Source organism: Aspergillus heteromorphus, assembly GCF_003184545.1.
Source record: "Aspergillus heteromorphus CBS 117.55 chromosome Unknown BO70scaffold_14, whole genome shotgun sequence".
Lineage (NCBI taxonomy): Eukaryota > Fungi > Ascomycota > Eurotiomycetes > Eurotiales > Aspergillaceae > Aspergillus > Aspergillus heteromorphus.
The window spans coordinates 320,072-346,461 of record NW_020290419.1 but is presented as its reverse complement, the minus strand read 5'-3'; the positions used below and the strand labels follow the sequence as shown (position 1 = coordinate 346,461).

The 26,390-nt window shown below is 51.8% G+C and overlaps 10 protein-coding genes across 10 annotated transcripts; 4 read left to right on the top strand and 6 right to left on the bottom strand.

Annotated features, from left to right (window-relative positions):
- The first annotated feature begins 28 nt into the window (after positions 1–28).
- BO70DRAFT_429638 (putative endosomal peripheral membrane protein (Mon2)) lies at positions 29–5,859 on the top strand. Its single transcript, XM_025548085.1, has 6 exons — positions 29–328; positions 388–454; positions 520–693; positions 741–947; positions 997–1,085; positions 1,140–5,859. The coding sequence occupies exons 1-6, from the start codon at positions 251–253 to the stop codon at positions 5,706–5,708; spliced, it is 5,184 nt and encodes a 1,727-aa protein (XP_025398915.1). The 5' UTR covers positions 29–250; the 3' UTR covers positions 5,709–5,859.
- Positions 5,860–7,078: 1,219 nt separating this feature from the next.
- BO70DRAFT_362565 (vacuolar protein sorting-associated protein 26) lies at positions 7,079–8,161 on the bottom strand. Its single transcript, XM_025543340.1, has 3 exons — positions 7,858–8,161; positions 7,279–7,751; positions 7,079–7,216 (listed from the first exon to the last, which is right to left on the bottom strand). The coding sequence occupies exons 1-3, from the start codon at positions 8,075–8,077 to the stop codon at positions 7,154–7,156; spliced, it is 756 nt and encodes a 251-aa protein (XP_025398914.1). The 5' UTR covers positions 8,078–8,161; the 3' UTR covers positions 7,079–7,153.
- Positions 8,162–10,738: 2,577 nt separating this feature from the next.
- Positions 10,739–11,724, top strand: BO70DRAFT_362562 (gluconokinase). The gene is made up of 2 exons (XM_025543339.1): positions 10,739–10,877; positions 10,986–11,724. Exons 1-2 carry the CDS (start codon positions 10,743–10,745, stop codon positions 11,436–11,438), a joined length of 588 nt encoding a protein of 195 aa, XP_025398913.1. The 5' UTR covers positions 10,739–10,742; the 3' UTR covers positions 11,439–11,724.
- Positions 11,725–12,178: 454 nt separating this feature from the next.
- On the bottom strand, positions 12,179–15,001 carry BO70DRAFT_380051 (uncharacterized protein; the record flags this gene model as incomplete). The annotated part of the gene is made up of 3 exons (XM_025545388.1): positions 12,179–12,961; positions 13,011–14,797; positions 14,903–15,001. 3 exons carry the CDS (start codon positions 14,999–15,001, stop codon positions 12,262–12,264), a joined length of 2,586 nt encoding a protein of 861 aa, XP_025398912.1. The 3' UTR covers positions 12,179–12,261.
- A 272-nt stretch (positions 15,002–15,273) lies between these two features.
- Positions 15,274–17,072, bottom strand: BO70DRAFT_387623 (putative 2-oxo acid dehydrogenases acyltransferase). Its single transcript, XM_025545920.1, has 4 exons — positions 16,832–17,072; positions 16,640–16,743; positions 16,515–16,586; positions 15,274–16,452 (listed from the first exon to the last, which is right to left on the bottom strand). The coding sequence occupies exons 1-4, from the start codon at positions 17,001–17,003 to the stop codon at positions 15,373–15,375; spliced, it is 1,428 nt and encodes a 475-aa protein (XP_025398911.1). The 5' UTR covers positions 17,004–17,072; the 3' UTR covers positions 15,274–15,372.
- Positions 17,073–18,049: 977 nt separating this feature from the next.
- On the top strand, positions 18,050–19,492 carry BO70DRAFT_292496 (phosphatidylinositol-specific phospholipase C; the record flags this gene model as incomplete). The annotated part of the gene is made up of 1 exon (XM_025539409.1): positions 18,050–19,492. One exon carries the CDS (start codon positions 18,050–18,052, stop codon positions 19,490–19,492), a length of 1,443 nt encoding a protein of 480 aa, XP_025398910.1.
- Positions 19,493–19,650: 158 nt separating this feature from the next.
- Positions 19,651–21,028, bottom strand: BO70DRAFT_362558 (mitochondrial 54S ribosomal protein uL10m). Its single transcript, XM_025543338.1, has one exon. It carries the CDS (start codon positions 20,891–20,893, stop codon positions 19,835–19,837), a length of 1,059 nt encoding a protein of 352 aa, XP_025398909.1. The 5' UTR covers positions 20,894–21,028; the 3' UTR covers positions 19,651–19,834.
- Positions 21,029–21,174: 146 nt separating this feature from the next.
- Positions 21,175–22,904, top strand: BO70DRAFT_362557 (anthranilate phosphoribosyltransferase). Its single transcript, XM_025543337.1, has 2 exons — positions 21,175–21,578; positions 21,646–22,904. Exons 1-2 carry the CDS (start codon positions 21,252–21,254, stop codon positions 22,603–22,605), a joined length of 1,287 nt encoding a protein of 428 aa, XP_025398908.1. The 5' UTR covers positions 21,175–21,251; the 3' UTR covers positions 22,606–22,904.
- A 269-nt stretch (positions 22,905–23,173) lies between these two features.
- On the bottom strand, positions 23,174–23,489 carry BO70DRAFT_396899 (Rpo12/RPC10 RNA polymerase subunit family protein; the record flags this gene model as incomplete). Its single annotated transcript, XM_025546656.1, has 2 exons — positions 23,174–23,198; positions 23,281–23,489. 2 exons carry the CDS (start codon positions 23,487–23,489, stop codon positions 23,174–23,176), a joined length of 234 nt encoding a protein of 77 aa, XP_025398907.1.
- Positions 23,490–23,987: 498 nt separating this feature from the next.
- On the bottom strand, positions 23,988–26,272 carry nar1 (iron-sulfur cluster assembly protein NAR1). The gene is made up of 2 exons (XM_025541158.1): positions 25,972–26,272; positions 23,988–25,897 (listed from the first exon to the last, which is right to left on the bottom strand). The coding sequence occupies exons 1-2, from the start codon at positions 26,077–26,079 to the stop codon at positions 24,230–24,232; spliced, it is 1,776 nt and encodes a 591-aa protein (XP_025398906.1). The 5' UTR covers positions 26,080–26,272; the 3' UTR covers positions 23,988–24,229.
- Positions 26,273–26,390: the final 118 nt, after the last annotated feature.

The window sequence follows — 26,390 nt, the reverse complement described above, 5'->3', positions numbered from 1 at the left end:
TCCTGATGTTATGCTGGAGAGTTGTTTATTTTGACCAAGTCATCGTGGTCATTGCGACGAGCGCGCATTTGAGCAGATGCAGACTGCCCAGGGATATCTATGTGTCTGAATCTACCGTGCCCCAGGTTCCTAGACTCGTATCCCTTCGCTCCCATCGGTGACAACCACATGAAGCCACATCTGCCTAGTGCTACAATCTGATCAATAGCGGGTGGCATCGGCCATGTTCTGATCCAACACGCCGTTTGAAATGTCCTCCCAATTTTTGCAGGCGGAACTCCTGAATCTGATCCAGGAATCCAAGAGGAGAAATTCCGACCTGCGAAATGTATGTTTGCCTGCCCGACTTAGAGGGGTGCTCGAATGCCCATGCTGAGTAAATCGTAGGCAGCCGAGGAGTCCCTTAACGAACTGAAAGCCTTGCCTTCAACTTCCGAAGCGCAAATATCAGCAGGTGGGCCACATCGCGATTCTTATGCGCATCCACTTCGGCGATTATAGTTACTAATGACCCAAAAGATCTGGTGCGCAAACCGAAGTTTGCGAATCCATTCATTCTTGCCTGTCACAGTCGCCATGCGAAGCTCGCAGGCATCGGGGTCATCTGCCTACAAAGGCTGGTGGCTTCGAGATCGCTGCCGTCTGAGCGACTGAAAGATGTTCTCGCTGGATTGAAGGAGACGACGAATATGAGTAAGTCACTGCACGTTAGCATTGATCGTCCTACTGACGCTGCTGAGGTCTGGATATCCAGCTCAAGATCCTGCAGTCATTGCCTGCTTTGCTACAGCACTATTCAAATGATCTGGGCGGCGACCTTCTTGTCAGCACCTTGGAGATATGTGCTACGCTTCAAGGGAACAAGATGCTTGCGGTTTCCAGCACCGCCGCAGCCACGCTGCAGCAACTGGTCGTATCGACATTTGAACGGGTATCCATCGAAGACAGTCAGTACCCGTATCTTCCATATTACGCTCACTTCTAATTTATTGTTAGAAAACTTCGATCAGTCGACGCCAACGACAACCGTTAAAGTTGACGGGAATCCTGTGAGCGTAGGGCGCTTTGCTTACGATGCTTTACGGGTAGGCCTCAACAACTGGGAACATGCATGACTTGATAGCTAACACGTGATAAAGGTTTTGGACGATCTCTGCCGTTTGATTGATGGCGAAGCCTTATATTTTCTTCGAATCAAGTCTCTTTCTTCGACTTTCACCCTGGAACTCATCGAAAGCATTTTGGTCAACAGTGGCAAGCTATTTGTCATCCATGCTGAATTGACACAGGTCTTGCGAACTCGACTCATGCCAATGATCGTGAGGTATTTGTCGGAACGACATAGCTTCTCCCAGACTGTCCGTGTTTGTCGAATCCTCCTAGTGCTCCTCAAGCGCCACATGTCTCTTCTTCCTGCCGAGTGTGAGATGGCTCTTGGACTCTTAACTCATCTACTCGAGCCCGATGGCACCTCACCTTGGAAACGGGTCCTTTGTATGGAAGTATTTCGAGGCTTGTATGCCGAACCAGGCCTGATAAGACTGATGTATTCACTCTACGACCGAGAAGATAGCAGGAAGAACATTCTCAAAGAACACATGGCTTCGCTTGTCCGCCTGGCGTCGGAAAAGCCTTCCTTGATTGGGGTCAGTAGCCGGTCAACCGTGCCTTTTCGTGTCGACCAATCCAGGTCTTTTACCGAAGAGCAGATCACGCTTGAGGCAGGAGGAGTTGCCGGCGTTATTGGAACATCGGTTCCCTCAACCGACACTGACGTACCGGGAATCAGCAGTCAATGGAGCGTGGTTCGCACGCCCTACATGGAATTACTTGACAAGACCGACCCTCCTTCACCTCCCGATACCTATATTTACAGCCTTGTACTGAATTGTATCGGTAGCTTTGCTGAAGGACTTGCAAAATTCATACTTCCTTTGACGGTACCTGATCTGAAGCAAAAGAGGAGAAGCCGTATCATGAGCCCTCATCCAGACAGTGGCTCTTCGAGGCTTTCACAAGAACTCCAGAGAACCAATTCCTCAAAAGAAGTTCCGACATTGGGATCGAAAAAGCCACCTGTACCAATCAACCCTCTTCGGCTGGAATCGCACCCTCAGCTTCCCGCAATCCAAAGCTGTGCCGGCATCATCGAGAATTGTTGGCCGGCAATACTTGCGGCTTGCTCAATATTTTTGTATGCGTCACTGGATGACGAGTTTTACCATAATTTGGTCCGGTCATTTCAGAAGCTGGCTCATGTTGCTGGCCTGCTCAGATTGTCTACTCCCCGTGATGCATTTCTGACAACACTTGGCAAGGCAGCCATGCCGGCGGACACAACTGGTACAAAGTCCGCGAGCGCAACGGTAACGTCGACGAGTGCTTCGCAGTCTAGCCAGACTGTCGATGAAAAATCGAAAGGCTCAGCGGTGCCTCTTGCTGGTTCACCATTACCAGTCGAGAACCCCAATGCACCTACCGATATTGCATCTGTGTCTCTAAGCACCCGGAACCTCCTGTGCTTGCGAGCTTTGCTTAATTTAGGCATTGCTCTAGGTCCTACCTTAGACCAGCCGGCCTGGTCGATAATCTTGGGGACACTGCAAGACACCGATTTACTGATTGGGATGGCATCTACCAAGTCGCAGGCTCTAGCCAGTAGCTCCGGTGATGCTTCATCTGTTCTGGGTGCTGACGTACCCAAAGCCAATATCGGTACGGAGATATTGGCTGTACAGGCAGCTTCTGCTAAAATGCTGGAAAGTACCAGCGACTATCCCGGTAGCTCATTCCAAGAGATCCTTACTGCACTTCTGGATCTTTTTGGTACCACCGAAGAAACGACACAAGATTTGCCGGAGAAATTGTCGAAAACTACGCTTTCACCACAATCACGCTCTAGCTTATTGCGCAAGAATACCCATCGTGTATCGTTTTCTATGGGGAAGTCTAGAACACAGGATGAGCTGTTGAAGTTCGTGCTCGAGAAAGCAAATGAGCTAGCCAAGGCGAACCTCGGACGGTTCTCGTCATTACTTGATGATGACCAGGGTGCTTGGCAGCTTCTTACAGGCAGGCTGATGTCAAGCGCAGCTGACAGAGCAATTAACCAGAAGCTTCGACTAAGAGCCAACGAAGTGCTCAATAGCGTTATCTTCCAGACCCTAACGCAGAAGGATAGCGAGGATGACTCGGAACGCAACGCACGGCAAATAAGAAATCTTGAAACTCTAAGGCTTCAGATTCAATTGCTCTACAAAGCAAGCGCTTGCTCACCAGGGTCGCCATCAGCGCCCGTTGCGGAGATACATGAGCAAAGCCTGGAGACCCTAAAGAGTATTCTCGAGCAGTATGCTGAAACTTTCCTTGGAGGATGGTCTATCGTCTTCGACCTTATATCAAGTGTCTTTGGCGATACCGGCGATGCCGAGGCATCCAGCAAAGGGTGTAAATCGTCGTTGATAGCCAACTCACCCCGGCTTATTCGGGTGGCTTATAAGTCTCTGCAGCTCATAGCCTCCGACTTCATCTCTTTGCTTCCCTTGCCCTGTCGACTGAATCTTGTAGACGCGTTCTCGAAGTTTGCCTTGCAGCAACAAGATTTCAATATTTCATTGACAACCACGTCTTCTTTCTGGAACGTGTCCGATTTCCTCCAAGGACAGATCGAACGATTTTGCATCGAGACCCATGTTGACTCTTTCGTGACAGAAGATACGCTCGCAGCACTAGCAAAGGGGGATGAGCCTTCCGTCTCCCGCAATGCTCTGTGGCTGTTGCTGCTCCTGCGGATAGTGGACCTCACCACCGACAGCAGGTCAGAAATCAGAAACTGCGCGGTCCATACTCTACTCAGGATATTCGATGCGTACGGCCAGCAACTATCGCCGAAGGCCTGGCATTTGTGTCTGAATCGGGTTCTGTTCCGGATGGTTGAGGATATCGAGGCTGAATTGGTGCTTACACGCGGGCAGGGGAGTGGCCGTGGCCCTGATGAGTTCAAGGCCTGGGTTGAAACAACTGTGGTCATGATTAAAGGGGCTTCTGATCTCGTGACTACCTTTTTCGAACCGATTGTTGAAGACGACAAGTTCGACCAGTCTTGGGAACGACTACTCGGCTATTTCCAGAAGATCATTGGCTTGCGTCTCTTAGAATTCGGAGAAGCTGTATACTCCAGTTTTTCGAGCATACTTGTTCGGGTTCAGAAATCGAAAGGGCTAAGCAAACATGCTCTCTCTGTCACTTGGTCGCTGTGGGTAGGCGGCCACCCGGCCGACAAGGAAGATCTACTGGACTTGGAACGTCCGAATCAAGCTGCCTCAATAGCATACCTGCAGGCCTTCCAACAGATATACCGGTTATACAAGGATGACCTCGAAGGGGAACAGGTCGAAATCATTCTCCAACATTTGCGACTTCTTGCATGGAACTCAATATCTCCCCCATACTCACCAGATATTGACCGCACATCTAGCTTACAGGCGTTGATCCTCGATTGCTTGAAAACGCTCTGTCTAGAGAAGAACAATTCACAGCCCGAAATTATCTCATGCATCGCCGATCTCACTGACTCGCCGTTATCTAAATGGTCCCCTGATAGCGACTCGAAGAAACCGACCTACGTCGCATTCTCGAAAAACGCGATCGATCTTCTCAGTTGGTATATCACCGATCACGGCATCAAAAAGGATATATTCGCGACCGGATCCTTAGCGATAGCTCTGGAACGTCTCGCGAACCCAATCGTCCAACGATACGAATGGCCAGGAAAGGACCGCGAGCCCAGCCTTTGGCGAAAGTCAACGACCGCAGCTCTGGACGTTCTCCAAGTTGCGATCCCTTACGTGGAGACACAGTATGATAGCTCCAAGCAAGCGGAAATTTCTCGCTTCTGGCAACGCGTAATCGACATTGCAAGCGGCATAGTCACTGCCCGGGGATACCGAACTCCATCCATCCCGCGCGCCACCATCCTAGCCGATGAATCCTTCGACGTGGCTGCTTTCGACCGGCTAAAAGCGCTAATAATCCCAGCCCTAGGGGCATCAACAATCCCGGACAGAATTCGCCGGGATTTTGCCTGTGCCTTGTTGCACTCTTCCTTCATCTACATCCCCCAGAGATTCGACATCCCGTCCCAGTCCCTCGAAAACGAGCCTCTGAAGGCTATATACGATGTTCGGCCTGGACGAACCTTCGAGCCTCCCCCGACATTACGAACCAAGATCGCATACACGGTGATCGACACCCTCTTTGAGCTTGCATCAGCTCCTTCACAGATCGCAAATCACCAGGAACCCACAGCCTCCCGCATCTTGCTCGCACGCTCCACATCCCCATACCTCATCCTCCGGTGCGCAGTATCCCTGAAAGGCTATATCGCGGATCAGCCCCTACGCGGCCTGATGCCGCAGCCCACCCCGGCACGGAAATCCCTATTACATCTCCTTCGCGGCATGGTGGACTTATGCTCCGAACCTTCGGCAATCCCCCCGCCACCCGCCGCAGGGTCAGCAGACCCAGTAAACCCAGCAGCCGCCATCAGTTCGTCAACTCCGCTTACCGCAAAGGAGCACAAAAAGCACCTTGCATGGATCTACCCGCTCGTGGTGCGGGCCGTGCAGGTTGCCGGGAAGGAACAGGATGACGGTGAGGTTCTTCATGCCTTAGGCAAGGTTCTGCAGGAGGTTGGTGGGTATATGTAATTCATACGATTGCCAATAGTTATTTCTTACTTTCGTATAGTCTGTTGTTTGTTTTTTGTTCCTCTGCTCGCTTGACCGGGGAACTGTTGAAAACATATTATAGATAGACAATCAATCCATCAATCAATCAATCATTTAGCTAGCTAGCGAGCGAGCGTCCTTTGTCATGTCTGTTTAGCCCTATTGTATGTACTTCATCTCATCAAGTACTTACAATTTGAATCTCTGAATGCCGGTTTCCCGGTTGAGTTGAATAGATATCTTGAGTCTAGATCGTACACTCCCCAAACCAAGTCATGATATACATACAAATTTGCTGTCTTTTGCTTGGGTAGTCGCTTCAAGTACAAGATTGAATTATCGGATAGTTAAGGTACGTAGGTTCTGACTGATTCATAATGGAGTTCATGCTGGCTCGGATTTCATGACAGGAAAATAGTGATTCGGTGGAGAGGAGGAAGAGAAAGGGGGGGGGGGGTACAAAGTACAGCGACAGAAGGGTATATGGGGAACAGCAAATGAAGCCCGAGTCAGCGGCCACGACGGTCTATTTGCTACAAAATGGACGATGGCCTGCACCTGAGATGGGGAGGGACTCCATGGTTTACGCCGCAGGAGCTGTCACGGTCTGGTTGTAATGAGACTCTCGTCCGGGCCCGGCGGTGGCAGAACCGGCAGGCAGCGGTTGCTGCTGCTGTTGCTGTTGGAGGAGCTGCTGCTGCTGAATGAGCTGCTGCTGAGCGACCTGAGGGGTGGTGGCGATCTCAGGAGCTTGGCGATAGAGGACGATTTCGGATTGCTTGAAGTACCGACGGGCATCTAACAGAGAGGTTGGGGGACAGGTTAGCAAGCAATCCATACGGCAAAACCAAAAATATGACGATCGAAACTTGCGGAATGGCAAGCTGGGATTGGCAGCAAAGGGAGGGAGGGGACTGGGGCCGGTGGAGCCCCCACGCGAGACCATTGTCGGTTGCGGTTTAGCGTGGGGGTGACCGCCCCATGGCCACATTGCAGCTGGCGGGCCCGATCAAGGGTTTCAATAGCCGGTCGGTTATTGAACGGGCGGTGGGATGCCGTGGGATGTGGTGCCGTGATGGCTAGGCCAGGGTGTGGGGGGGGGTTGCAGCCAAAGCCTGGTTTCACGTGCGTGGGATGACGAATGGGCCTCCCATGCAAAAGCCAGACGGCAATCAAGGACGGCAAAAGCAAACACGGCCAAGATGAAGATAAAATGGAATACAGTTACATGCATCAACATACCTTCGTCAATGAGGACCAGACTGAGGTAATACCGCGTCGAGTATTTCTTGTTGACGTCCCGGAAAGTCGGTGTCAGGTCAAAACCACCGAGGAAGAGACGGATGGGAATGGTTTCACCTAGAAAGAGTCAGTCGGGGAAGTCACCCAGTCGCGATAATCCCGCAGTGTCACGTGCTGGCACTTCAGGGCGCCAGGTGCAATGGGCACACAGCCAACTCACCTCGCGAAGGGGATCCATCCATGATCTGCATGCAGATGTTTAGTCTCTTGTACATCATTCGGAGAATTCGGGCGAAGACCGACTTACCTCGAACCGCACCAATGTCTCACTCTCGTTATATTGGTTGGGAGGAGAACCGGTCGTCTCACGGCGAATAATTGAGAGTTCCATATGCTTGATCTTCAACCGTACGAGGAGGAAGTAGATGCGTCCAACGATGACGTCCTTGAGGTGGTACTTGGACTTGGAGTATTCGAACTCAATGTGCAAGCAGTCCTCGATACCGACGTCCATCTTGATGGGGCTGTTTGTCTCCGGGGGCATGCGATAGGAGTAAACCCATAGGTCCTTCTCCCGAATCACATCGGCCATGCGTCTCGACACCGTCACACGAACGAAGTAACGTAGCTTCACATTGATACCGTTGTAGGACTCGTATTGTTTCTCGATGTTCTTGAAGTTGAAGGGGAAGGTTTGAGGGTGTTGCAGTTCTCCGGGAGCTGCGAGCTCCTGCACCAGCGAGAGGAACTCGTAATGATTACCGCGGTCGAAGAACATCTCTACCAGTAAGACTTTGCGTCAGTATACGGTATCACAGTTGTGCAGATGACAGGAACCGTGATGGTGAGATGGTGTAGGCCCCCCATGAGGGGGCATGCTCCTTACCGATTGTACCAATGAACTGCACCTTGATGCCCGTGTGTTCCAATCGCTTTCCATCCTTGGGCCTGACAGTCACGGCACCCTTCACGGACTCGCCGTCCATGTAGAGAGGTACCCTCTCGCGACGGCCCTTGTCGAGCTTGACGTCGACTGTCTGGCGCTCATCGCTGTCTTCGAGGACGACATCGATGTCGACGGGTGTGGAGAAGAAGAGGGAGGTCATTGTGGGAGGGGGCTCCGAGCGGGCAAGAGAGATATAAGAGGGTCAATGGGATCGAGAGAAGGTAATGGGCTAGGTGAGTCGGCCTATTGAATGCGATATCACATAAAGACCATGTCGCGCTCAGCTTCATCTGGTTAGGCGGCATCCCGACTGTCTGCCTGGCGGTGGGCATATCGCGGATTAGGTAAGCCGCTCGGCGTCATCTGCCATTCACCACCACCATCAAACAACAACCACCACCAACAAGAATGACGCAAACTTGCGGGGGAGGGTGGCATGTCCAGTTGTCAATGCCTATATGACAATGCTTGTCGGAGACATCATACATTACCTGGCATGTGACAATATTAAAGCAACTCTGGAGGTGACGAGTATCGGAGAGGGGGGTCGCTTCATCTGCCGTTGATACTGATAGTCGTGCAGCATGGCTGTAGTTACTCTATGTCTCTTTCTTACCAACTAGCTAGCTCGATGAAACACTACACGTACGAAAATGATACGGTCGGCAATGTATCCCAGATCGGTTGGCGTGATTGATCAATACATATTCATCCAACTTCTGTAGATCAGGAGGGGCAGCCGCATCCTGCGGGCTCTGTCGCACCTCCGTGCTTCTTGACAATGATTGCGTCTCTCATGCTCTGCTACTACTTCCGGGTAGGCAAAGGCAACGATCGGGCAGGTATCCGAGAAGGGCCCCTGTGATTGGCAGGAACATGCAAAGAGCCGCTGACACTTGACCTGGTTGGAAACATGTTTCCGTTGTTGGTTGTTGTTGTGGTTGTACATGGCACTGGCCGCAAGGCTGCCTGACCCGGCGAATTCCACCTGCATTTCAACACTGCAAGCCAGCAATCAAAGTTTCCCCGGACTCAGCCACGGCCGGCTACCCACCTGCGCGCCACACTTCCAGCGGTGAGCAACAGATTTCTCCAGTCTGTCGTTCTATCGGGCCACAAGTATATCTACTTCCCGGGTCCAACAAAAGGGAAGGTGATGCCTGTTCATCGAATGGCTTCTTCAATCTGACCTGTCGCGTGGCTAAGTCTGGCTGGCACTACTAACTCCGGAGCAGCCAGTCTTTTGTTGGACGAAAGAATGGGCTTGGCGCGGCGCGGAGATGACCCTGCTTTCCGAGGGCTCGACCACCAACCGGGCATTGCTCTTCATCTTAATCTGCATGGGCTACGGCCAGAAATGCAGTCATCCGTCCGTCCCTGCTGCTCTGTCCAGCGGTGGGCAATGACTGTAGTAACTATCTAGTACTCCGTACCAGGTATCTACCTACATATGTACCTACTAGAAATGGAAAGGCCGTGGAAAACCAGAGCGCCTTTTCGAGAGCGCTGACCCAATACCTAAAAGGGACTAGTGTGGGGGTTCCAAGCAATATCCGTCCCGGTACGGTAAGTAACCGCTCTGATCAGGGCTGGGCTCAAATGTACGCGATTACAGTTCCGGATCCCCGGGTGCAAGAGACCGAGTGACATCATGGCGGATGGACGACTAACTTCGCGCAGGCAGCTTTAATTGGCGGGGCGCTTGGATAACCAGGGCCGATGGAGGGTGATACAGGATGGATGTGATCTGATATGTCGGCTCTGAAGGAAGCACGGAATGATGCCGGAGGAGGAGGAGGAGGAGGAGGAGGGAAAAGGGGTCGTCGTCATCTACTTACTAGTAGGCTTGCATTGCGCAAACAGGAAGATTGGGTACTTTGGGTACTTTGGTGGTATGGAGGTGTGTATGGAAAGGTGTATGCGACAATACGGGGTGCGACAGATCGGATCTCCCGCTAACGACCAGACCGCCGGAGTCTCCTGAGTCCATCCATGATCCATCCTTCAACCTTCATGCCCGGTTTGTCCCCCACTGGGCCACTCGCCGTTTCGCCCTCCCCCACTGGAAGGGCTGCTGCCGCGTCTGATTTGACCGCGGCGGCTCTGAATCGCTCCCGATCCTTACGGCCATGACGATGGAACTGTTCTGGCAATTTCCGGCCCGCCTTCCAGCCCAATCCATCCGTTACTCACGAGCCTGTCTGAGTCTGATCTTTGAGCTGCGAAACCCCCTCCCCCCAAACGGAAAAGAAATAATGGAAAATTCCAAGATGAGTTCTGTTCCCGGGCTGACCCACATGGAACTGGATACTGTTTGAGGAAGATTTATCACCATTATATTATGATAGACTGCCGCCCTGGAACCGATCAATCAACCATCCATTCAATCTTCTTCTCGCTCCCCTTCGTACCTGTCACCCCATCATTATATTAAATTGGACCCTCGCCCCTACACCCCCCCCCCCCATCTCCTCCTGTATCCCTACCTTACCATCTTGTCGGGTGACCTGCTAGCCACTAAGTACCAGGTAGCAGCTAGTGCTACTAGCTCTTCATTCCTCCGCATCCGCCCTATATACTTACCTACATACTTCCCACCTGCAACGGTTAAATACCCCCAATCCCATCCACGGTTCACTAGGACGTCATCCACTGTCGCTCCTACAACATTCACCCGGTCCAAAAACCAAATTCTTTTTTTTTTCTTCACAATGCTCTCCACCGGAGAACGACCTCAACCCGCCATGAGCAACACCGTCGCAGTAGTAGACGCTTCCCGCGGTCCCATCAGCAAAAGCTCATTGACCAGCACCTCGGCCAACTCCATGTGGTCCTCCAGCTCCAAACCCGATCAAATCCAACACATCTGGGTGGTAACGGGCCCGGCCGGGTGCGGCAAAAGTACAATCGGAAAGGCGATCCAGCTCGCACTGGGAATCCCCTTCCTGGAGGGTGACGACGTACGTACTTCATCCATCTATCCACGACACCACCTTCATACTCACCCTCTACCTCCCCCCAATACCAAACATAACCCATCAAACTAACCCCCCAACCCACGAAACCAGTTCCACCCCACTAACAACAAAGACAAAATGGGCTCCGGCATCCCCCTCACCGACGCTGACCGGTGGGACTGGCTAATCTCGCTCCGCAAAGCGGCCATCGACGCGCTCTCCCCCTCCGAGACAAACAACTTCCATCCGCCCTCCGGCGTCGTGGTCGCCTGCTCGGCCCTGAAGCAGAAATACCGCGACGTGATGCGCGTCGCCGCCTACGGCTCCCCCTCCGTGCAGATCCACTTCGTCTACCTGAAACTCGACGAGACGATGCTGTTGCAGCGCGTCCGGAATCGCCAGGCCCACTACATGAAGAGTAGCATGGTGCAGTCGCAGTTGCAGGATCTGGAGGAGCCGAAGGGCGAGTGGGATGCTCTTACGGTTGATGCGGGGAAGCAGCCCGGGGAGGTCCAGGAGGAGGTGTTAAGGTTGGTGAAGGTGACGTTGGCGGAGTATCATTGATTTTTTGGGCGGGAGATTGGTTGGGATGTTTTTGTTCTTTCTTTGGGGGACTTTGGCGAAAATGCTCCGCGCGTATTGCGCTTAGCTTTGGTGTCTCGTGGTGTTTGTTGGGTTTATAAAGGGCTTGCTGATCTTAACCTTGATCCTGGCTTGGGGTCCATTCGGGCTAGGCAGTTGGGAGTTTGGGTGGTTTACTTTCACTGATACCTACTTACTTATCTATGCTTATGATTGCACACTTGTCACGGTGGTATACACTACGGAATGAATATATTTGGTTTAAAAATTATGGGTTCCGGCTGGATTGACTCTTTGCTAGGGCTTGAGGTAATTTACCTGCCTGGTGGTTATCACTGCGGCAATTGTTCTACTTATTCTTTTCGGAAACAAGGTTTGATTCTTTGCGCATGGGATCCCGTTGCGTGATGTTTCTTCCTATCTCATGTTATCTGGGAGAAATTACAGGGACCATGGTATTGGGAAACTGGTGTATTGATTGGCTGGGCAGTGGTGAGATGCACATTTTACTACAACCAACAGATAGACGAAGTATGCGCTTTGCTTACAGAAATCCAGCTGTCGTCTACCTCCACGAAATTCTAATCCCAACTTGAGATCAGGTCATCGGGAGAAGAAACAAGACAGAAAGAAATTGAAAGCAGCAAATGAATAGAAAGTACCCAGACAAGGAAGAAAGCGACCAAGTTTCATTTCCTGACCTTTCATCATTGTATTAGATCCAGATCTTAGCAAGTGCTCACACAAAATCCAGGCGTTGCAGTCGTGCTCATAGAGGAAGCCAAGAGGGGCCTGCACAATGCGCTCAGACTTGCAAGTCCGGGTCCGTGATAGGGGGCTGCTGTTCTTCGGGGAAGGGATCGCAATCAGAGATCAGGCCTTCTCGACCGCAGAAGAACGTAACCCAGTCCTCAAGCTCATTTCTCAATTCCTTGTCAGCCAGATCAAAAGTTTCACCCTGGGCAATAAGAGGGACAAGACGACGCTCGGGCTCGGGCTCTGTGCACCGCGAGGCGATCTCCACGCAGCGCGCACGAGCATTCTGGGCAAGTATATGAATCTTCATGGAATGATGGACGTAAAAGAAGAACCTGAGTTTGGTGGAAAAGGCCACAATCACGGGACGCCCTCGAACTCTAGCATTATCCGCTGAACTCGACATTTCGTGGATGTGAAGCTGGCGCACAGCATGCTTCATTGTTATGTCCCATTCTCCAGGGGTCTCATCACGCACATGACGAATATAACAGTGAAGACCATAGCAATTGAACTGTTCCATGTTCAGTTCGCGGAGCCTGGGGGGGAAAAGGCAAGGAAACTTTGCCCTCTGTAAGTAGGCGTAGTTGATGAATTGATAAGGCTCACTGCCGTTACTGCCTTGTATTAAGCCCGTGATGTACCTGCCCCAGCCATCTTCGATAGACCCGACGTACATATGATCGGGAATATTGATTAAGTGGTTAGGCCCTGGGCAATGCCGGTTGTGGCTGAAGTAATAACCCTTCCTGCACAGTGTTAGTCAAATGTCAATAGTGTAAAGCAACCGAAACTCACTGCCTGGGCATAGCTATCTTCTTCGTGTAGCGGGGATGCTCCGGAATTTCTTCACGAAAGTACAGGCCCACAGAGTCTAGCATGCTCCGTCTGGTGGAACCTACCATCCCAATCACCGGACATAAGCTTGAATCTTCGCTTCTTTGGCTATGTGTATCAATTCTCGAGAGAACAGTCTCCCCAGAATGCAAGTTTTTCAAGGCAAACTTCCCTTTATGAGAGTCGAAACCGACCACCGTATACTCATCATCCAAACGAAATTCGCGGGTACTTATTTTATGACAGTAAGCCGACACTGCAGCGAGTCTGTGGTAGGTTTGTGCATCGGTGTATTGCATGATGTTCTCCAGAACCTCATTAGGAAAGATGCCCGAGCTTGCACCGGCGGAATTTCGGGAGGTTGCTGCACTGAAGAAGCGTGAAACTATACTAAAAGCAGAGGTTGTCTTCATGATCGGATGTGGAGGGTCAAAAGTAGCGTCCTCGTGAATTGTCATGTCATTCGACGAGTTCAAGCCGCTGACCGAGTGTTCAAGCTGGGATTCTTCTTGTGTGTCATTGACAGCAGCTCCTTCGGGCTCAATATTGTCAACCTCTTCTTGCAGGGCGCTAGAAATGTTCTCAGGCTCAATATCAGTACCCTCTGGGATTTGAAGACTAGGAAGGCCCTCTGCCGAGCTAGAAGACTCTTCTTTCTTATGAGTGGAACGTGCTCTTGTGCGAGGACCGTTCACAAATCGCGAGTTCTTGTCGTCAAATTGGAACAATGTCATCAGACCGGATCTATACACGTGAGCACGACCGCATGCGTCCTCTTGAACACGAAGCAGCACCACGTCTAAAATTGAGAAGACTATGGCGTAGAAGTGCTTGAGGCCCTGTTCAAAACCAGTCCTCACAGCTTCAGCAACCGCTGACTCTTCAACCTCGATTAAGTCAAGCCTGGAAGTCAGATATACGAGGACGTCTCTGAACCAGTAAGTTCTGCCTTTGGGTGCTGATCCGGGCTCGACTCCTGGTAGATGAGACTCATACAGGAGCCGTGGAATGACGGTTGGCGGAGCATCTGACGCATATAATCCAGTGGAGTCACTGTCATGCTTCAAGAAGTAGCCGTCTTCTTTGTGATTTGAGTCAAGAGTACCATAGAACTCAAAGGATAGTGCACCCGAGGCAATAGAAAGTACAGCAAACGCCATCTCTCTAAAGGAAAAGCAACTTGGATCCCACTCCAAAACAGAGCCATCTAGGGTTTCCCGGTATGTATTGTGCATGGCCGTAAAGATGGAGCCCAGCAAGAGTTCGCGCGGAGACGTCACTTCTTGCCGGTCATAGAAGGCCTCTGGAGAGACCACCTGAATATCGAGCTGACAAGCCGTGTCACTAGGGTTGCTGTGAGCTTCTGGCTTCCAGGCGAGCTTGGCAACCAGCCCAGCAGGTGTAGAATCACTAGCAGCGCGACGATGCCGACGGTCTACCTTCAAATACTTGATCCATTCTTTGTCACGCGAGATTTTGGAAAGATTGAAGTGCAAAGAGTGATCCACAGTTAGGACCTCACGGTCAAAGTCGAGGGTGTAGGTCCATTCAATAAGCCACGAATTCAACTCGGGTAGGATTGTTTGAAGAGGGGGGAGCTCAAGCTGGTCGTCAACAGCGAGGAAACTGCCCTCAAACCGTTCTCTCAGCGCGACGGGAGAGTCTTCTTCCTCACTGGTCTGGGCAGTGATGGGGAAAACCTGGGTTTCAAGCTGCTTCACCAGACGTGCGTAAACGTCTCGATTGAACTGGAGCCATTCTAGCCACAAGTTAGCTCAAAGACGCGTGAGTTCTCGTGGCATAGAATCCAGCCTGCCTTGATATTTAGCGGGGTCTTCGGGTATCTTGCTCACGATAGCGTCACCGAGGCCCTCGGGATAGCTGTCATACTGATTATAATAGACGAAGTATCTGCCATGACAGCGGACAAAGTAAAGACCTTTGGTCCCCATGGTGAGCTAGGTAGGCTTTGGTATGGTCATCCAGGGGGTGGGGATGAGGGGGACGATATTGGGCGAGAAAACCAAAAGTCGGTCCGAGAGGCAGGGAAAGGAAGAGTTGTCGCGGGATGAGGGGAAGAGGAAGGCCAGGAGCGAGAGTGAATGCAGCAAACGCTCGCGCGCGCGTACATGAAAAACCCACGAATGAAAGCGGGAGAGGGGGTGGGTGACTGGTTGATAACAACTTGAGGAACTACTAGTAGTACTAGGTAAATAATATCCATGGAGTAATAGCGCTAAATGTGCTTCTTCATTCACAGTGATCTATGATCAGAGTCAAAAATCATTGCTAATACCAGCACCAGGGGATTTCTATGCGTAGACTATCGCAAGTTCAACAGCATTAGCTCAGGCGACTCAAGGAGTTCTCGGATCCTATTGCCCATTCGAGCCATGGTCGCTCCGTCTACTACTCGATGGTCGGCACTCCAGCTGAAGTTCACATGCTCGCCTTTTATCACCTGACCCTCATCATCAAATATAGGAACGGTTTTGGCCTTGCCAACACCCAAGATTGCCACTTCAGTCGACACTATTACGGGTGAAACGTATGTGCCTCCAATGTTCCCGATGTTGGAGATAGTGATCGTGCCGCCGCTGAGATCCGCGGGAGTAAGTTTTCCAGCCTTAGCGAGCGCGTTCAGGCGTGATATTTCCGAAGCCACATCTAGAACAGAACGACTGGCTACATCCTTGATGTTGGGGACTAACAGTCCTTGAGGGGTATCCATCGCGACACCAATGTTATGTTTTGCCCGCATGATCAGTCGCGGTTTGTCCGGGTCACTTGTATCGATCTTTGCGTTGAGGAGCGGGTATTCATTCAGGGCGAGAGACATGGCCTTGATGGCAAAGGCGAGTAACGTAATCTTCTTGGGGTCTTTCGGATCAGCCGCCAATTTCTTCCTGATGGCGTTGAGGTTGTTGATATTGAGCTCATCTGCGTAGAGAAAGTGGGGAATGTTTAGGGACCGGGTCATTGTTTTGAACATCTGGGATTGAACTGGTGTCAACTTGACCACCGTCTCATCCTGCTGTGTTTGTTGTTTCGCAGGCTGAGGCTGTACTGTATCTACCGAGTCGCGCGTTATAATAAATCGCTGCACATCTTCTTTAAGGACACGCCCGTCCTTGCCGGTCCCTCGCACATCTTCAATGTTTACATCGTGCATCTTCAGCAGCCCACGAACCGCGGGAGTAGCCAAGGTTGCATGCAGCGACTTGCCCGGAGTACTGGTAATGCTTTGTTTGACAGGAGCAGGAGAGAATCGGGGCGCCTCCACGGGTTGTGATATCTTGGGAGCTTCGGGGGTAGGGGTTGGTGGTGTCGGCTCCGACTTGATCTCAGGTGGCGGGCTATCGTCAGGATATTTCCCATCTTCAACTTCGATATCGCAAAGTTCCTGGTAAATAAAAATTTAGCCATACAATCTTGGAAGCTGGCCGTAGTAAGGGAGCCTCCTACCTTCCCCGTGGGGGCAGTATCGTCGGCCTGAAAGTGAAGCTTCTTGACCACGCCTTCGTATCTCGATGTGATCTAGAGCCATTAATTTATATCCAGCTACCCGGCCTGATAAGGTAGTGACTAACATCATCAACTGCTTTGTCTGACTGGTATTGACAGAGAGGCTTCCACTCCTCAATGTATGCGCCCTCCTCAACGTACCACTGGATGATCTGAACCTCCGTTATCCCTGCGGAGCGAAAGCTAAGTAAACAACTGACAATATACGGTCATATGGTCGGGAACAAGAGAAGAAGCAATGAAAAATGTTGCCCTACCCTCTCCGACATCCTTCAATACCTGGGACTTGATTCCCCACAGAGACGAGGAGGCGTGAAATTGGCGACGGGGCAGAGGTATAGCCTGGCACCGTGCTATTGGCAAGGCCCGTGACCGTTGGCAGGTCCGGAGAGCCGAGGAAAAGCTCCCGCTGGAGCGCAAAACATTCATGATCAATCCAGTGTCAGCCCGAGGTTCTCGAGGGGTGGAAGGATGAGGAGGAAGAGACACAGAGGCTGCAGTCCGGCTGCATGATGGGTGATGGGGGGGGGGGGGAGGTAGTACTACTAAGTATACTTACTCCGTTATCCAGTGGTGGCCGATGGCCGACGATAACCGATGTCCGGCGTCATGACACGTGACAAAACTCCGCATTTCCACCTCCGCCCGCGTTCGGACCGCACGTTGTTCCGACAAGCGCGGGCACGTGCTGGTGCTCGTTCGATCTGTTTATTATTCCTGTGTATGGAGTACTCTCTATCTGCAAAGTAGTACTCCGTAAATAGCAAAAAATGCATTCCTGGATTCAGTTGATCAATAGGTGTCAATGTACCGTCCTCCCGGTTTATAATAGGTGGCATTGCACCACGAGTCACCACGGCTTTCAAGACTTGGAAAGAATGCCATACCTCCAACAACCATAATGCCAACCTTCCAGGCATGACAATGGAGGTTCGACAGTGGCCGCTGCCTACTTGATCCTCAGATTTAGCCAAGAGATTAATGCCTAGTCTCGGATCCTCCACCGCCTGGGTCTACAGGTCGTGCACCCGGATAAAGGAGAGCATTGCGATACAGGACTATCTAAATCACCATTATCCAGCAAACATTGACTTTCTGACTTCCGGCTCCGGGAAATCCAATTTATTCGTTTCAGCGAACTTTCGATCTGGTCCGCAGTTCTACCTCTCGGAGAGTTTCCAGACCCCGGCGATACTATTACTATCGCGTCTCGGCGGAGATCCTGGACCGGTGGTCGTTGCTTTTTATTGGCGTAATCTCCCTCAGCCTTCAGGGGGCTTGCTCCCTTAGTGCTTCACACCATCCCCGGAACCGCCAGACGTCTCAGCTTGTCCAGGCCAATGACAGGCCTTAATTTGCCCCCGATATATATAAAGTTAAAGCTATCCGATCCTCTGCTGGCCGCTGTCTAAATGCCTGTTGTTGTACCCAAACCGCGCGACAAAGGGGCGATAACAAGTGACCACATAAGAAAGATGACAACCGGACACCTTACGATTCGCAACCTCACTTCCACTCCTATCACCCTGAAGCGAATTGAGCGCTTCCACGCGCCCGGGAGGTCCTTCGATTGCGTATATACATTTGTCAAGAACTTTGGGCGGGTTTTTACGAATGTAACCCGTGCCACCACGCCTGTCGCTGCAATAGACGAGGATACCCAGCCGTTTGCCGAGCAAGATGTTGATATTGGTGTTACATCCTTCGAGACAATCGAGACAGAGCTTAGACCCTTCATTGATTCGGAGAAGGAACGGATCCGCTGGACTTTTGAGGTAGAGGGGGAAGAGCATCAAATTCAGACCCCAGTCCCTACCACGGAATCTGCCACTATGAAAGCGCTTTGCAACAATCCCAAGTTCAATCTCACAGGGATCTACGTCACAGCGGCCTGCCACCTCACTATCTACTCCTCCGCTAATCTCAATGCCTGGATGCGCGAGTTGAACGACGACACGGTACTCTCATCTATCTCAATCCCAGGCACACATAATTCCCCAACGTACCACACTGCCGCGCCGTCCGTTCGTTGTCAAGCAGTCAGCCCGCGAGAACAGCTCAGGAACGGCGTCAGATTCTTCGATATCCGGGTGCAGCCTCAACATCCAACAGAACCGTCGAAAGATGGATTAATCCTGGTTCACGGCGTTTTCCCCGTCTCCCTGACGGGGAATAAATACCTCCGTGACTTGATGAGCGAAGTCAATGAATTTCTCGAGCACAACCCATCAGAAACGCTTATAATGTCCCTCAAACGGGAGGGACCAGGAAACCACACTGATGAGCAGCTGAGTCGGATCATCAACGACCACTACGCATGTCCGGGCAGTAGGTGGTACACGAAACCCGAAATCCCCACTCTAGGCGAAGTGCGTGGGAAAGTCGTGCTTGTCCGCCGCTTTAACATCTTGGAGAACCTCAAGGAGATGCATGAAGGAAAAGGCTGGGGCATTGATGCTAGCGGCTGGGCGGACAACTGCTCCAATGCTACATGTCCCAGCGGGCTGCTTTGTATTCAAGATTTCTACGAGATCTTGAAGACACAAATCATTGACCAGAAGCTCGAGTATGTGAGGGAGCACTGTGAACGCGCTGGCAATACCCAGTACCCATTTGGTGTACCTTCGGGTCTCCCAGCTATGCAGGTGTATCCGTTATACATCAACTTCTTGAGTGGAAGCAATTTCTGGAAAACCGGAACTTGGCCTGAGAAGATCGCTTCCAGGCTGAACCCCGCCATTGTTGAGTATCTTTGCAGAAAGCATGCGGATGGTGATGGTGATTGGTCCACTGGTATTCTTGTCACTGACTGGGTTGGCTTGGATGGAGATTGGGATCTTGTACGGTGCATTGTAGGTATGAATGCCCGACTGTCGCAAAGGCAGTTGCAGTATAAACTACATGAGGGCAGTAATTAGTGGGGACCGTAGGATTTAGTGTCTAATACGCTTGTGGGATGTTACGAATCTTCCAAGTATAATAAGTCAAAATTCATTCATCCAATTACATTAGTTTGGGAAGTACCTATCTACATACTAGTACGCTTACCTTCAGTATTGCTCAGACAAAGATAGGCGTGAAACTGAGTATGTAATTGTACCTAGAACTTGGACTCCTGTTCTAAAGAAACGTCATGTGCTAAAACAATCATGGTCTTGAAGGGTAAAGAAAAGAAAAAGAAAACAACACAAGGGGAGAAGTACAAGAGATTTTATTATACATAGAAAGCCGGACAGACAAATGAAACAGGCTTAGACTGTTCACGCAGAATCACCCTTGTTCTTGTCGTCCGGGCCTTTCTCCTTCTCCTCCATATCTTGCTTCCTGCTCTCAAGCGTGACGTAAAGGCTCTTTCCAGCGCCCTCCAGAGCATTCGTAATGCTAGATCCCATGGTCTGCAGGGCCATGACAACCTGCGAACGCAAGCCATCAATACCACCCTCGATGCTGCTGACCCACTTGGACTGCTCAGCGTCGAAGAGCTGGCCATCAATACGAGCAGCAGTCAAAGAAAGCTTGCTCAACCCGTTCTGAACGGGGATTTCATGCCAGCCCGGGTTGGCCTTGCGCGGCGGCGCAGGGAGACCAACCGCCTTAGGGGCCAGAACCGTCAATGCAGCCTTCAAATGTTCCGGGGAAACGTGGGGGATGGTGAGCACGGCCAGGGGACCGACGAGGAGCGAAGAAAGTTCGTGCTTGCCCTTCATGTTCGACACGGCTTCGTAGGCAGTACGGGAAAGGTCGTGGGAGAGAGATGGGTCGTCCCGCGATCCCGTGAGAGGGATTTCGGCGGATGTTTGCGTCCCCGGGTTGACGGCGCTGACCGGGAGACCACTTTCCAATGTCGCCTGGCTGGGTCGGAAGTATTCCACGATACGGAGGGCGACCTCGAAGATGCGCGTCTGGACGATCTGGACCTTGACGTGCGGAGCTACGGCGGGAGCGGTCCGGCCTTCGGCGGCAATCTTCTCGTCCACCTTCTGCATGGCCTTGCTCAGCTCTCGGCGAATAGCCGACCACTCGACCGATTGGAGGTTATCGTGCTGGAAGAAGACGATGAGAGGGCTGGTGCGGATAATGGAGGTGTATTGCCGGAGGAGCTGTGACCTGCGGTACTCGGGATTGCGGTGCGAGGGAGGCTGCGAGGGAGGGTAGTGGGCAATCGGGACGGGAGAGTGTGTCATCTGCTCAATTGACGGGGCAGGAGTCGTCGCGGTGCTGGCATATCTGGCAGCAATAGGGAGTTCATGGCGATAGAGCCTTTGGCGGCGGACCGGCTGAGAGATGCGGCCGCTCGAGATGCGTACGCGAGGCGGCATTGTGAATGTGGGAGGTGCGGTCTGCGGGGAAATATCAATTGAGCGTTCAAGATAGCAGCAGGAAGATCGAAACCGGACGAGAAGCGTCCAAGCCCGTGGAATTGGCGATGCCGGCGACAAGAGCAGCGTCTGAGTGATGCCGGCTGGCGAAAATATGGCACGAAATCTTGGGTTCCCAAAGCGGGTTAGCTGCAGGCGCAGGCGGTGGAGTTCTGCCGCGAGCGAAGGGATGACTCTGCTCAGCGGTCAGCGGCGCGACTCATACTCCATGACCAAGGAACTGGGACTTTGTTGACTCAGTTGATCCCTTTGCAGATTCTCAGAGCTTTGCTCACTATCCATTCCTTTTCAAACCACGATGTCTGCCCCAGCCCACGACAAGAAGCCAGAGCATGTCTCTATTTCACCCCTCCTCAAGAGACTCGCCTACCCCGCTACGGAAGTTCAGGTTGAAGCTTCCGAGATCGCTTCAGCATTCGCTTTGATCTTCGAGGACGCCATTTCCCATATTCAGACGGCAGCTCTCCTAACACTTTTACACTCCACTGGACTGGACCGGGATGCAGAGGTCATTGCCAAATGCTCCTACCGCATGCGCGAGGCCGCTCGCCAGGTAAACAAAGCTACTTTGAAGGCCGCCATCAAGTCTCGAGGAAAGAAGGAGGGCAACTACAGGGGTGGCCTGGTAGGTGGCAGCTGTGATACCCGGTTCTCAGCTGGACTTTGGACCTGACCGTTTGTGTTTCTTCTAGTGCGATATTGTTGGAACCGGAGGAGATTCGCATTCCACCTTCAACATTTCCACCACCTCCTCGATCATCGCTTCCCCCCTTCTCATGACGGCTAAACATGGCAACCGAGCACAAACCTCATTTTCCGGGTCTGCCGATGTCCTGAACGCCATATCCCCAGTTCCTCCGAAGATCGGTGCAATCACTGCCGAGAACCTCAGCCAGGTCTATGCTGAGACCAATTACGCCTTTCTGTTTGCGCCCAACTTCCACTTCGGCATGATGTACGCCGACCCTGTGCGCCGTGGGCTCGGACTTCGGACAATTTTCAACCTGATGGGACCCCTCGCCAACCCTGTCGATTGGGCCATTGAGGCACGAGTTGTTGGTGTGGCTTACCAAAGCCTAGGTCCCGTGTTTGTGGAGGCTTTGCGTCAGAATGGGTGCAAGAAGGCGATGGTTGTTTGCGGTGAAGAGGATCTGGATGAGATCAGCTGCGCAGGAAAAACAAACTGCTGGCAATTGTCGGAATACCCTAACCCCGCCTATGACGCCTCCAAGACGGGTGGTGACTCCAGCGATGACGAGGAGGTCCCCCGTACTCTGGTCAAGATAGAAACTTTCCAACTGCAGCCGTCCGATTTCGGACTACCAAGCCACCCTCTCTCTGCTGTATACGGAAGGAAGATGCCCAAGGACAACGCAGCTAAGCTCATGAGCATTCTGCGGAACGAGCTGCCTCGCGATGACCCCATCCTAAGCTTCGTGCTCATGAATGTGGCCGCTCTCCTAACGGTTTCCGGCATCTGCGAGGCGGAATCCAGCAACATGGGTCCTGGCGATGACGGCAAGGTCATCACGGAGCGTGGCCCGGGTGGTGGACGCTGGAAGGAGGGCATTCGGCGCGCCCGGTGGGCCGTCGAGAGCGGTGCCGCGCTTCAGTCCTTCGAGCACTTCATCGAAGTTACAAACAGACTCTAGTCGATTGGCTTGTTGACATGAATTTGCCAAGCTTTTTACACTATGATGCTTCCTCTTATGTTGGATACCAACCGCTTAAATAGGTCAAAACTCATGGTTTGCGGTCTAATATATTTCGGGTATCTCGGATAACATATCGTGTGGATAGTATGTCCAGCCAACCGAGCACTGTGTATGGATATGATGAAGTCGTGGTATAATCCAACAGCAATAGTGAGACCATCATCTGCAACACGGAAGTCGCCCCGAAGCAGTCCAATAAACGAGCATCTCATCCCCAGTCGGTAATAAACCCGATCCAACACATACACGCATCCATCCAAAACCCTCCCTCAATTCCTCCCCCCTCCCCCCTGCATCCCCTCACACCTCACATCCCAAATTCAAATCCCACCCAAAGCCAGCGAGAAGCGTACATAAATAAAACTCCAAAGCGCCACCATGCACATCATCGTAAACAAAGGCCGACACGCAAGCCAAGCCCCAACTTCCCCGAAACACGGTGATAAAACATCACCATCATCGCACCAACCCTTCCCCGGCGTTTTCTTCATACCGTTCGACCAAATCACCGAGCCTCGAATTGAACCATCCTAAAACACCAGTCAGACTAGTTAGCATCACACGCCTGATCCGGTGATAAAAGAGTCAGAGTCTAGATGGGGTAAATCCTACCTTTTCGTCCGCTCCTTGTACAAAACACGGTGTCCGCACTCCTTGCACCGAATCTGGTCTCCTCGCTTCAGCGAAACGCGGGAGTTGCACTCGCCGCACAGGTAGGCAACCACAGGGCCGTCCAGGGAGCCGCCGCCCATTGAGTCGGCGCCAAAGGCGTTCTGCGTGCCCCCCACGTTGGTGGGAACTTGGTAGGCTTCGCGGGACATGGTGGGTTGGTTGTGTAGGTAGGTAGATAGGTGGTGTTGTGTTGGTAGGTGGTCGCCGGTGTTGAGCTGCTTCGAGGCGCACGAGATGGGGTCGGGAGCTGGTGGTGCAGATGGCTTGGTTTGTTCTGGAACTTTTTTGCTGGAGCGTTACTCGATGGGGGATGGGGTGAGTCAGCGTTGCAATTGCATGTGGGTTTTGTGCTTAGCGTAAAATCGCACAATTAGTAATCATAAGCATGCATAGTTATGTTGGACCCACTGAAGGACCAGACTACACTAGCCGTCTGTGGGATAGGGTCAATTGATCAATGCTTCGAAGTATGATGTTGATTGTACTAATCTGATCGAGTGGGGGATTCTGATGAGCTTGATGAGCTGTCCTTTCGTTATCTGAGATACTGAAATGATTCATTTTCTAGACACAGGATGCAAATTTACAGTCTGGAGGGCATTATGTCGCTTTCATAGTAAAAGGTTTATATCCATCTCATTCATTAAACTGTTTTAAACAATACTCTATACAAACCCAAGCCTACAACCAACACGTCATCACAGGAACCAAACCCGGTCACAAAGCAAGAATAGCAGAATCTGGTATCTCTCTATGTCCGATTTATGCAGTACAAATGCAAAGACTTTTGTCCAGATGAAGAGAAATGCAATCATGTGTTCCGTCATAGAAAAACACCACAGGGTATAAATTATGTCATCAAAGTATTACAGCATCGAGTCAGCCATATTTACCAACCGCCACCGATCTTCCCCGCAAGTTCCACCACGCGTGTGGTATCATTTGGTGCGCTCTGGGATTTGCCGACATCGCTCTCAACTTCGCGATAGGTGGTGTAGGCCAGCTTCGAAAGGGGTACACCCATGAAATCGGACCAATGGCGTAAGGTGTTGTGGATTTTGTCTTGTTTCTCGGAAATAGACAACGGCTGGGACCGGCCTTCAATTTCAGGCTCCGAATCTGAATCCGCAGAGTAATATGCTTCATCCACACGCGCGAGCCATGTGCGTTGCTCGTGCGGTGTTGGCTTTGAGGCTGTTTCCCCTGAGGCTGCGGGCTGTATGTTTGAGTTGGCTTCACGAGCATCTTCAATGCGTATCTGACCTCCTCCGTTTGTACAACCTCCAGGACATGCCATAACCTCCACATAGGCGTAATCCGTACCGGATCCAGCGGACGCTGCGCTTCGCGAGACCGGCTGCCGCCGATTGCCGCCAGGAAGTCGCGATGCCCGTGCCGGTTTGAGCTTTCTGACAAGGTTCTGGATGTTTCTGAAACCATAGTAGCGAGCAGCCTTCAGGATGGGCGTACGCTCAGGTGACATAAGGATATATTCAACGACATCGGCGTTTCTCCCTCGTTGAATAGAAATCTCACTGCCGGGATTTCTTGCCTGGAAAGTTAGAAGAACATGCTGGAGGTAGCCTCCGGATGTTCCCGCGGCAGCGGTTTGTTCTGAGAAAACTTTGGAAAACAAAAATTCGTCCAAAGTCTTGTCGGGGAATGGCGGGGAGAAAGATCGAGGCAGGGCCTTCAAGGGTAGGTTTGGAAGGGAGATGCCTCTGGATGAGGCCAAACTGAGAAGCTCGCGCGTAGTGATCACGCAGTCAACGTCACGGACAGCTGTATGACCTTCAGGCTTAGTTGGCAGCCACGAAGCATCTGTCAGCTCTTCGCGACTGGCTTCAAGCTTCTTGTCAAAACACGGCATAACAGCCAGGTGCCAGATACGGGATGCTGGAATGCCGAGGGATTTACTTAGGACAGTTTTGAAAAACGTGCCCGTCAATGCTTGCGGGGACTTGAGTCGAGACAGATGAGGAAGAATGAATGGGTGTGTCTTTTCAGCATAGCATATCCAGCCTGGACATGCGGACGAAAGTATAGGCCGCTTTGGAAGAGAGTTTGTCGGGTCAGCTGGGTCCAGGCTCGACGCCAAAGAATCGCTGACTTCATCCGCTGAAAGAGCCAAAACAGCATCACGCATGATATTTGTGTCAACAACCCATGTGAACCCGCTGCCATTCTTACCTCCCGCTCTCAACCCTTGGGGACCACTGAGAAGCTGATGGATCATGTAGTTTGCTTCTTTCTCGGAGATTCCATATGTAGCTGCCAAACTAGCTCTCACTTGTGGACTGACACTTGCAACAAAGATGCGAGCTTCACCATCAAGTGCGTTGATGTTCTGCGAGGATATTTCATGTCCGGGGTTCAACGATATCTCGGGATGCGCATCAAGTGTATTGAGAACTTCCGCGTGCGATTGCAACGAGATGAGCACTGCCTCGGCAGAAGTGACGCAGCCAGAGCACGCAAGGCAATCAGTTAATGAGATCTGGGCAGGAGGAAGGTTCTCAGGTTGAACCTTGTCCTCTGTGGTGACTTCGTAGGGATTCTGATAGATTACAAATTAGCGGCCATTCATTGGACGAAAGCGGAGACGGGTGGGCGAAGGGCCCCTGTACGTACGTCTGATTCCGTGGCATTCTTTGCCGGAAGTGTTTCGACGGGCTTGATGCAAGCGACACCGGGGGAAATAAAATCATTCAAGTCGTCCGCCGACAGAATCGCACTCATTGTGGCGGAAGCCCGAGGCTGCAAACCGAATGAGCAGGTATAGCAGAAACACCACTCCCCCGCGGGCTCAACAGCTTGTGACTGGTGCAGGGACTCGGGTTTGCTGGCGGATGCCGATGGGGTTTCGATGCGAGTAGAAAACTGGAGTAAATGTGGGAATGTTTGTAGGTGGGAGGAGCGTAGGAAGGAAAGCGAAATCCAATTGCAACTATGAGGGTTTGTCATCTGCAGTGGCGACGAACCCTGCAGTTCGTTCCCAGCACCGCTTATCGGCTGCCCCGCGATCGGCCTCGATAAGGTCACCGCCTGAC